This window comes from Trichosurus vulpecula, chromosome 2 (assembly GCF_011100635.1).
Source record: "Trichosurus vulpecula isolate mTriVul1 chromosome 2, mTriVul1.pri, whole genome shotgun sequence".
Taxonomy (NCBI): domain Eukaryota; kingdom Metazoa; phylum Chordata; class Mammalia; order Diprotodontia; family Phalangeridae; genus Trichosurus; species Trichosurus vulpecula.
This window is the reverse complement of record NC_050574.1, coordinates 58015454-58026881: the sequence shown is the minus strand read 5'-3', so window position 1 is coordinate 58026881 and position 11428 is coordinate 58015454. Positions and strand designations below refer to the sequence as shown.

Genomic DNA, 11428 nt, shown 5'->3' with positions numbered 1-11428 from the left:
ATACAGAGGATTAAGATGGGGGAGGAGGGCTGGTAGTTCTGGTAACCTACTTTCATTGGGAATGGGTTTAAGAGGGAACATTACATATATATATATTTAGAAGAGTATAAAAGTCTTCTAAATTTAGAAGAAATAAAATGGTAGGGGTTTAGTGGTGGGGTGGGGGGAGAGGACAAGGGAGGGATTAGGACAAGGAAGGGATTTTTAGAGGAGAGAATGTGGGAATAGGTAAAGGGAGTTTAGATTAATGGGAATGGGGGATAGGGGAGGGATCCTTAGAGGGGGGAAGGCAAGTGATAGGAGGGCAGGGTGGTTGCTGGAGGAGGGGAGTAGGCAAGTAATAGGAAGGTGATGTAGTGGGTAGAAGTAAAGTAGAGGAGGCAGGAAGGATAGGAAACAAAAGATCAGGAGTAGATTACGTTTGGGAAAGTATATGTCTATATACACATGTATATATGTATATGTATATATCTGTATGTGTATGTATATATCAAGAAATATCTAAATTATATTGTAGCCTTCTGCAGGGGAGGGGGGAGGAAAAAAAGAACAAAGTTAAAAAGTGCACAACAGAGAACAAAGAAAACAAAAGGAAGCAAAGAAAAGATGGACAATTCTCAACATAAGGTGTATTATTTATCACACAGGCTTTCTTGAAACGAAAATTTATTGTTATATAATTTGAATCCTCTCCTATGTTGTGCTCTGCACATGACATGCTTTTTTTTCTTTTTTACTTTATATTTAAGTTTCAGTATTTAAGTTTATGATATGTTTTTGTTTCTTTTCTCTATTTTGTATTTGTGTTCTGGTAAAATAAAATTCAATAAAAAAAAACTGAAAAAAAAGAAGGTAGTCTTACGGCAGCTAGGGGACGCCATAGTGCACAGAGTACTGGGCCTGGAGTCAAGAAGACTCATCTTGAGTTCAAATGTGGCCCGAGGCACTTAGCTGTGTGATCCTGGGCAAGTCACTTAACCCCATTTGCTGTAAATGAACTGAGGAAGGAAATGTCAAACTACTCCAGTATCTATGCCAAGAAAACCCCAAATGGGGTCACGAAGAGTCAGACACAACTGAAAATTGATTCAACAACAAAGAAGAAAGTCTTACGTGGATCAATGCTAATAATTAGAGAAATCCAAATTAATGCAACTCTGAGGTTCTACCTCATACTCATCAGATTGGCAGAGGTGACAAAAAAGGGAAAATAATAAATGTTGGAGGGGCAGGAGGAAAACAGACACATTGATTTATTGTCAGTAGAGCTACAAATTGGGCCAGCCATTCTGGAAAGAAATTTGGAACCGAGCCCCCAGAGTTATTCAACTGTACATACCCTTTGACAGCACAATACCACTACTAGGCCCATACCTCAAAAAGATAAATAAAAAAAGAGGAAAAGGATCTATATACAAAAAAAATAATTAAAGCAGCTTTTCTGTGTGGTAGAAACTAAGGGGGTACCCATCAATTTTAAAATAACTGAACAAAGTATAATATATGAATGTGATAGAATACTATTAAGCTACAAGAAATGATGAAGGCACAGTTTTAGAGAAACCTGGCAAGACTTGTATGAACTGATACGAAGTGAAGTGAACAGAACCAGGAGAATAATTGACACAATCATTGCAACATTGTAAAGGCAAATGACTCTGAAAGACATAAGAACTCCAATCAATGCAATAACCAACTATGACGCCACATGATCTATGAGGATTATTTCCCATTTCCTGACAGAGAGATAGTAGATTCAAAGACTAGAATGAGATGTAGGTTTGTCTTTTTTTAGCTATAACAAATGTGGAAATTCATTTTGCTTGCTTATGTGTATTTGTTACCAGAGTTTATTTTTCTTTCTTTTTTATTGCAAAGACAAGAAATAGAAAGAAGAGTAAATAGATTTTTGTTCATTAAAAAATTAAATTAAATCCCCAAAATAGAAATAACTAAAATGAGGGGTTGGACTAGATAGTCTCTGATGTCCCTCCCAGCTCAACGCCCTATTAACATGGACCACCAGACTCAGAAGGACCTTGGAGATTGTCTAATCCAGCCTCCCTAGCTTTATAGATGAGAAAAGTGAGGCTTACAGAATAAGATCACAGGGATAAGCATGTGACAGAATCAAGACTTGAACCCACAGCCTCTAGCTCCCAAGCCAGCACTCCATCCATTGCACCATGGTGGCGTCCTCCTCTACCATTCTGGTACACTTTCATTCCTATCCCATGGGATGGTGGCCAGGGCTGAGAGCATGCTGACATCTCCAGAGAACCCCTGGGGGCTGCTCACACCTGTTCCTGGAGCTGGCTGGAGACCAAACGGGGACAGAGCAGCTCGTACATTCTCACCCCCTTAGGAACTCCCCCTTCCCACCCCCTAGATGGTTCTCATCCATTGTCATAGCACAATCCGGGCTGCTGCTATATTTAAGCCATCTCTGCTGTGCCCAGAAAGCATTCTTCCACTCCCAACTGTTGTCCTGAGCTGTAGACGAGAGGAGGAGAGACTGCGACTTCCCTTTCCTTTCTAATTTTCAGCGATTCTGAGGCTTCCGTGAGTCAGACTTTGGGAACTGGTTGGATGTTGGGGCATCCCGAGAGAATAAGCTTTTCCACTAGAGCTGAGCTTTCTGTTGGGGAGATCCACTGGGAACAATTTCTATTCACTGGGACTGTTATGCTTGGATGGTTGGTATATGTAGCAGAGTGGGGGTGTGGGAACAGGGGTCTGGCCCCCTGAGAACCATGGCACTGAACTCAAGCCAGAGACACCGTGGGTATTGTGAGCATTCCTGGGCACCCCCCAACCACATCGATCCCTGGGAAGCAACATGTTCCAGCCCTCACAATTAACTGGCTGGGTAAGCAGAACAAGGCACTTTTGTCTCTCTCTGGTGCCTCAGTTTCCTCATCTGTAACAGGTGGATGATAGTACTTAAACCTCTTACCTCACAGAACTGTGTAGGAAAGGCATTTTGCAAGCCTGAAAGCATTCTAAAATGTGAATCATAATAATAATAGACTGAACAACATAGATGTGGGATCCAAAGGTTAAGAATTAGAGTGTGTTCAGAAAAAAAAGAGGGGAACCCTCAGAGTGTCTTTCATCCCAAACTCTTAGGAGCCATGGACAGGGAGGCTGTCAAAGTCAAAGGGAGAGGGTCCTGGGGGAGCTGGCAGACCCTCCCCCCATCCTGAATGGAGGAGGGGGAAGAAATAAGCATTTATTAAGCACCTACTATGTGCCAGGCTCTTTGGTAAATGCTTTACAAAAGTGAGCTCATTTGATGCTCACAACAAGCCAAGGAGGTAGGTGCTAAATAAAATAGCTCTGGAGGCATGAACCTTCAGAGACAGTGTGTGGCAGCCCCAAGAATGCCAGCTCTGGAGTCAGAGCCCTCCTTACCCCTGGGACTTGAGGCTTCTCTCTCAGCTGGCACACTTATTGACACCCCGGGCAAATCACTTCAGTTGACGTCAGTTAGCCCTGGGCTTCAGTTTCCTTATTGGTGAAAGGAAGGGGTTGGGCTGGACAATATCTAAGATCCCTCCAAGTTCTAATGCTATGATCCTTCCCCTCCCAGCTCAAGACACAGTGGCCATGGCTGTGGCCTTAGCCAAGAGCCCTGCATTTCATGGAGTTGTAGATGAGACCTAGGAAAGATGGGTCTCTCTTTCCAGGTGTCTCAGAAACAGGATTATCTAAAGGATAGGGCCAGGGGCTCCAGTCCCAGCTCTACAACCAATTCATAGTATGACTTTGGCCAAGTCACTTAACTTGTCTGGTTTTCACTCCCCATCTGTAAAACCGGGCAGCAAGATGGGGTAGAAAGCCCAGATGTGGGGTCAGCACACTTGGGCTTGGGCTCTGGCATTTACAGCAAAGTCATGTCCGACTCTTTATGACCTTATTTGGGGTTTTCTTGGCAAAGATATTGGAATAGTTCGCCATTACCTTCTCCAGCTCATTTTAAAGATGAGGAAACTGAGGCAAACAGGGTTGAGTGATTTGCCCAGGGTCACACAGCTAGGACGTGTCTGAGGCCAGATTTGAACTAAAGAAGATGAGTCTTCCTGACCCCCGGCCCAGCGCTCTGTGCACTACGGCGCCACCTAGCGGCTCAGTGTTTGCACAGTGTTTTCCAAACCTTAACGTCCTATAGAAATGCTATCTATTATTATCATTACTACCATTCCTACTACTACTGTTGTCTCTCCTGATAGAATGTCATCGCCTTGAGGGCAGGAATTGTTTCATTTGTTTTCTTTGTATTCCCGGTACCTATAGAGCAGTGTCTTGCCATAATAGTCACTTAACAAATACTTGTGATTCATTGGTAATTCTATAAAGTTTACCAAAAAAAAACTACTTCCTAATGAAGCAGGACATGCAAGTCTGATTGTGCCCATCTTACAGATAAAGACACCAAAGTTCTGAGCGGGTTAGGAGAGATTTCAATCCCCTGTGCCCAACCCCCTTCTCCCAAGGTATACCTTTCACAACTCTCACTCTTCCTATCTCTGAAAAGGGACCCCTAAAAAAAGGTCTGAGGGCTCGGGGCTGAAGACTCGAAAGGAACTGGGGCATTGGTCCTGGGAAGGCAGGAGAAGGGGGGAAGAGGAGCACAGAGACTGCAAACCTACTCCAGTTTAATCTCTCACATATCAGTGTCCTAAAAAAAAGCAATGTCTCATTCCCCCTAAGCTGGCTCTTGCTGCTGGCATTTGTAAGAGCTGAGGGTTGGGAGCCAGTTCTTGCCTTGTTAATTAGAGTGAGAGCATCCAGGCGTAAGGCGCCAGAGGTGGGAGAGGGAGAGATGCCTGCAGCTGTAACCCTTTTCCTACTGAAAAAAAGTCCCCTAAGGAAGGTCCCTGAGAGTCTATAAAACAAGGGGGTGGGGGAAGAAGGGGGCATGGATCATGTGCCCTCTGAGCTTCTGCCCAGTTCGGACAGTCTCCCTGTTAACATTTCCCCAGGTACTTTAAGGATTTACCCATAATAAGCGCTTAAGATCTTGTTGAATTTAATCAAATTAATCCATAAGTGGGTTTCCTTTGTTCTGTAAGCCACAAGGGCTCCTTGGCCAAGGGGGAAGGCTCATCAGTTCTGCTAGAGCTAGGCACAGAGTCAAAGCGATGGACTTTCAGCCCCAGGGGCTCTCTGCCTAAGAGAACAATTCTTATTCCCCATCATGTTACCCAGTTGGAGAACTGGCCACCACCACCAAAGGGTCACACCAATAAGAGACCAGATACGGGGTCAGATAGGGCCTGAGGCCCAAGGAAGAGGACATGAGAAAGGTGAGCCTTTCTCCTTTACCACAGGGCCTGCTTGTGTGAAGCACCTCTCTACTCTGAGAAACATCAGTGACTGAAGTGTCCCTTTAGAACAGGGTTTTAAATGGAGGATTTTATATTAACCTGGAGGTAATGGGGAGTTGTTAGAGTTTGTTCAATAGGGGGGAGTGGCAACCTGGCCATATCTACAATTTAGGAATAGCATTTGGGTGGCCAGATGGGGGATGGATTGGAGTAGGGAGAGACCCTGAGGCAGGCAGACCCACCAGCAGCTACTGCAGCAATCCAGGTGTGATGTAATGAGGGTCCTTACCTCCTCAGGCCTTCAATGTCCTCGTCTATAAAATGGGCATAATCAGACTGGCACTGTTAGGAAGAAAGTATTTTTTTTGTAAACTTCATAGAATTACCAATCAGTCAGAAGCATCTGTTAAGTGACTATTATGGCAAGATACCGTTCTAGAGGTACTGGGAATTCCAGGGAGAGTGACTATATCTGAAGAGAGAAGGGGGCATATTGGAGAGACATGGCAGAGGTGAGATCGATAGGTCTTGGCAACAGCTTGGACATAGGAATGAAAGACAGTGAGGAGTCCAGGATGACTCCAAGGTTGGGAACCTGAGGGACTGGGAGGATGGGGTTGCCTTCTGCAATATTGTGGAATGTGGGAGCAAGGGAGACACTCAGGTTGTTGTTCAGTCGTTTTTCAGTCATGTTTGACTCTTTGTGACCCAATTTGGGGTTTTTCTTGGCAAATTACCGGAGTGGTTTGCTGTTTCCTTCTCCAGCTCATTTTACAGATGAGGACACTGAGGCAAACAGGATTAAGTGACTTGCCCAGGATCACTCAGCTCATAAGGGTCGTGAGCCCAGGCTCAGCGCTCTATCCACAGCACCACCTAGTGGCCCAGATGTTCACGACAATAATGCTTCCTTCTCTGACTCCTTAAGGTTTACATATCTCTTCTCAGCAATGTGGCAAAGTAGACAGTGTTATTATTGCCATCCTTATTTTATATACCAAAAAACAGGCTCATAGAGATGAAGTGGGGGTGGGGATGGTGTGGCAGAGAGCAGGGCTTGCAGTTAAAGGGCAGATTTGGATTCAAATCTAGGCTCTGCTTCTTACTACCTGAGTGACCTAAGTCGCTTCATGGCTCTGGGTCTCAATTTCCTCTTCCTTAAGCCAGCCTAGATGACCTCTAAGGCTTCTTCTAGTTTGAACTCTATGATCCTACAACTTCCTCAAGTCTGCATGGCCAGTACGTAGCAGATCCAGGACTGGGACCTGGGCCTTTTTAAACACATTTTAAAAATTGATTTCTTTTGATTTTATATGACCTTTGTTCCCAAAACAATACTATTTCCTTTCTTGTCTCTCAGAGACAGGTTAGATGGGGCAATGGAAAGAGCTCTGGGCTTAGAGTCAGGAAGGCCCAAATTCAAATCCAGCCTCAGACACTTACTTACCTGCATGACTCTTTCACCTCTGTCAGCTTTAGTTTCCTCACCTGTAAAATGGGGATATTGATAGCACATACCTCCCAGGGTTAGGTGTTGTAAGTATCAAACGATATAACATTTGTACAGTTCTTAGCACAGCCTAGCACATTGGTGCTTAATAAATGTTTGCTCTCTTTTCCCAGAAAACCATGCCTTATGACAAAAAAAATTTTTTTTAAAAATAAAAAAGAAAGGGGAAAAACAATTCAGCAAAACTAACAGTATGTGCCTATGTCCAGACCCATAGTCTCCCACCTGTGCACAGAAGGGAGGGAAGTACGCTCTAACATCTCTTTGAGGCCAAGTTTGGTCATTATAATTTCACAGCAGACATTGTTGGAATCAATACGTATATTGCTTTCCAGCCTCTGCTCACCTCACTTTGTATCAGTTCACGTGAATCTTTGCATGCTTCTCTGTCCTCATCATGTTGGTCGTTTCTTACAACACAGTGGTATTACCACACATTCAGGGATCCCAATTTGTCTAGTTCAGAGGTGGGGAGCCTGCAGCCTCTAGGCCATAGGTGGACCTCTAACCCCTTGAGCATGGCCCTGGGCCACAGGTTCTCCACCCCTGGTCTAGTCGTTCTCCAATTGATGGGCACCTTCTTTTGAACCCAGTTTTAACTTCACATTCAGTGTTCCTTCCCTTACACTAGGCTATTGAGATGTTCAGAGAATGGAATATTTCCCAGGCTTTCCATGGCTACAGCAGCTGTTACCTTCCTATTTTTCATGAGGACCTAATATATACCCTCCTCGAGAGCAAGGATTCTTTACATTGTGTCTTTGCAACCCCGGTGCCTGGCACAGTGCCTAAAATATAGAAGGCTCTTAGTATGAAGCTGCTTGTTGAGTAATTCAATGTGTGACCTTAGGTAAATCAAATAACCTCTCATTCTCCATAAAAGAGGCAGAATCATTATAGTCCCACATCTGTTGTGATATTCTTTTCAAAGGTTGGGGAGGGGCATCATGGCTGTGAAACATTGCATAGATGGTCTGATTTCGTTGGTGTTGAATCAAGTTAATAAGCAGTTATTAAAGCTCCCCCATTGGTTAGTTTTGTTGTTCAGTCTTTTTTTAATTGTCTCCATGACCCCCTTTAGGCAAAGATCCTGGAGTGGTTTGCCATTTCCTTTTCCATCTCATTTTATAGATAAGGAAACAGATGCAAACAGGGCAAATTGACTTGCCCAGGGTCACATAGCTAGTAAATAAGTATCTGAGGCTGGATTTGAATTCAGAAAGATGAGTCTTCCTGAGTCCAAGTCCAGTGCCCCATCCAAATGCACCACCTAGCTGCCCCTTTCATGAGTTTTGCTGAACTGCCTTTCTCTTTCTCTCTGTCTCTGTCTGTCTCTGTCTCTGTCTCTCTCTTTCTCTCTGCCTCTTTCTCTCTGTGTCTCTTTGTCTCTCTTTCTGTCTCTTTTTCTCTCTCTCTCTCTCTCTATCTCTCTCTCTCTCTCTCTCTCTCTCTCTCTCTCTCTCTCTCTCTCTCTTTTTCTCTGTCTCTGTCTATCTTTTATTCTTTGTGACAAGTATGTCTAAGCCCGCCATGGCTTAGATTTTAAGGGCTGGGCAAAGTAAGGGGAGAAGGAGATATCTGTTTAGAATGGAGGATGATCTAATAACAAAAGATGTCAACAAAAATTGATATTTTTAAAAGGCAGGGTGGAAAAGCTTTATTTCTTAGAAGGGGATGTAGCATGGCCACTATTAGTTTTCTGATCCCTCTCCTTAGGTGAGTAGGAGACATGGAGATCCACCGGCTAGAACACAGAAGCCAGGAGGAGCAGAAGGAGGAGAGGCAGCAGAGTCTGCATATGTCCTCCTCCACCCAAAGACGAACCTTCCACACAAGGTGAGGAGTTTGAGCAGGAGGCAGAAGCCCCAAAGCTGGGGTGATTGAAGGCTGTATTTCCAGGAGCATAGGGGCTGAGAGTCCCACTGTCCCTTGCCCTGGTGAAACCACACAGGGTGCTACTGTGGTCAGAGCTGGGTCCCACATTTTAGGATGAACATTGGTAACCTGGAGAGTGTTCAGAAGAGAGTGACCAGATGGTGAAAGGGCTGGTAACCACCATGTCATGCAAAGATCCATCTGAAGATGAATAAACTTGTTTCTTTAAGCTAAAGAACAAATAGCTTGGAGAAGAAAGGAAGGGATGGGATACATGAATTTGCTGTGTGGGAAAGGGATTGGTTAACTTTGTTCTGCTTGGTCCCAGGGGGTATAACTTGTAGTAATGGGTGGAGAGATGGAAAGACTTCCCAGTAGTGAAGGCTGTCCCAGGAATGGGCTGCCTGAGGAGGCAGTGGATACCTCCTCAGAGGTCTTCAAGCATTTCAAGCCATAATAACCAACCTGTCGACCATATTAGAGAGAAGGCACCAACAGTGGCCTTAGGTTTGCCAAGACGGCCTCTGAGATCTCTCCTGATTCCATCATGGTCTGTGCCCGTGTTTGGGGTCTGAGTGGAACTAGCAGGGCCTTGAGAGACCAAAGGACTGAGAGGTGGCTCTCCTTCATTCTGTCACCATCTCCCTGGAGTGGGCCATCCACAAATCTTCCACTTGCCCCTTGCCTGTGGGCTTCCCCAACCTTCTCCCATGCTGGGAGCTATGGAGGATCACGGAGCAAGCAGGAGGCAGATGCCCTGCCCTCAGAGAGCCCCCAGTCTTCTGCAGGAAGATATAGTCCCTTCTCTGGGAAACTCCTTTCCCTCCAGCACTGGGCTTAGGAGGAAAGAGAGGGCAGACAATTTCAAGAAGCAAACCAGCCTTTTGTCTCTCTTGGGAGTGGCAAGGGGATAGAGGTCACAGGATAATAGAATTTAGACCAGAAAGGGACCTTAAAAATGTCTCCATTCCTCCCCCCAACCCTCTCCTCAGCTCTATTCATCTGTTTCTTTTATTCTCTCCCCAGTGAGGAAGAGGAACAGTTTAGCTCCCTGGATTATTCCCTGGCAGCTGCCCTGGCCCTGACTGCTGCAGAGACATCATGGTGAGCTGGTTCAACTTTCCAGAGAAGTCATGGCCCAGGAAAGGGCTCACTTGGTCTATCTTCCTGCTAGCTCCCTGAAGCACCGTGCTCCTGGCAGTGCAGAGGGATCGTTGCTAAGAATTTCACAGAGATCTCTGGGGATGATGGGAGGAGGAGAGAGAAGAGGGGGAAGAGGGAGGAATAAAAAGATTCACACACATTTTATAGACAGAGAAATCAAAGCATAGACAGTGATTTCCCTGGGATCTATTGGTCAATCGATTACATATACTCATAGTAAAGAAAAAGAGACGTGGACTAAGAATCTGACAGAATGATGTCAGATTGAAGAGGTACCATAGAGCATAGACTGTTAGAAAGGGCCTTAGAGGTAGAAGGAACCTTAGAACATAAAGAGTCAGAGCTGAAAAGGCCCTTCAAGCCTAGAATCTGAGAGCTAAAAGGTCCCCTAGGACATAGAATGTAAGAGTCAAGAGGGCCCTTAGAACAGAGAATGTCAGAGCTGGGAGGGCACTTAGAGCACAGGATGTCAGAGCTGGGAGGGCCCTTAAAACACTGGATGTCAGAGCTGGACGGGGCCCGTAGAACAGAGAATGTCAGAACTGGGAGGGCCCTTAGAACACAGGATGTCAGAGCTGGAAGGGCCCTTAGAACACAGAATGTCAGAGCTGGGAGGGATCTTAGAAATCAACTAGACCAACATCTTACTTTTTAAGAAGAGAAAACTGAGGCCCAGAGGAGGTAGTGACTTGCTAAGGTACTGAAGGTAGGAGGTGGTAAAGCTGCAACTTGACCCTGATTCTTCTGAAGCCAGATATTAGGCTCTTTCCCCTCTACTTGCTCATGTACATAGAAAGCTAAACTTGCAGCAGAGTGTGTAGACAACTAAGGAGGCTGCACCATCCACGTAATGGAAATTCAGAGAAAGAGAGGAAAAAATCATTATAACCTGGGGTGGTCAGGAGAGTCTTCAAGAAGGAAGAGGCTGGAAATGAGTTGGGTCTTGGCCAATGGGGAGGAATGAGGTTCCTCCTCCCCCCGCAACCCATCCACCTCAGAAGCACACAGACAGAATGGACCTTTGGGCAGTTTGGGACTATGAGCAGATTAGATGGCCACATTATATTTAGGATGGAAATATTTGTCTCTCCCAGGGAAGCCAAATTGAGGAGCGAGGTCTCCGTCCTGGAAGTGGAAACGCGTGGTGAGAAGCGGGTGGGCTTCAAGAATGACTGGGAGAAAACCGAGATTGACATCCTGAATGTCTGCCACATGCTTCGGGAAAGAGTGGACCGGAAAGCGCTATGGAGGAGGGTAAGCAGGAGAACACATTACCGCGAGATGCTCTGTGGGGCTCAGGCCTGAAAGGCTGGCCATAAAAACTCTGAATTCCTTCATCCCTGGGCCTGAACTGTCACCCTCCGAGAGTTAACAGGGCTGGGCAAAGGGTTTGGAGGAGACCTTTCTATTAATTATCTACTGATCAAAGAAACAGAGACCTCATGTACTAACTTCAACAATGAGTCATATTACAGGTCTGTGTCATCTTTCTATTTATTATATATATTTTAATCTACTTTTCAGTGAGCATATTATTTCTCCAGACAGA

The 11428-nt window shown here is 45.2% G+C and overlaps 1 protein-coding gene across 2 annotated transcripts in view; it reads left to right on the top strand.

The window, feature by feature from the left end:
- Window positions 1–2482: 2482 nt before the first annotated feature.
- Window positions 2483–11428, top strand: part of MYOM3 (myomesin 3) — an 87958-nt gene continuing 79012 nt past the window's right edge. For both annotated transcript variants that reach the window (XM_036747030.1, XM_036747029.1), the window contains exons 1-4: window positions 2483–2562; window positions 8557–8676; window positions 9742–9819; window positions 10974–11133. In XM_036747030.1, the coding sequence (XP_036602925.1) occupies window positions 8570–8676; window positions 9742–9819; window positions 10974–11133 (345 nt within the window). In that variant the 5' untranslated portion in view covers window positions 2483–2562; window positions 8557–8569. The remainder of the gene's footprint in view (window positions 2563–8556; window positions 8677–9741; window positions 9820–10973; window positions 11134–11428) is intronic.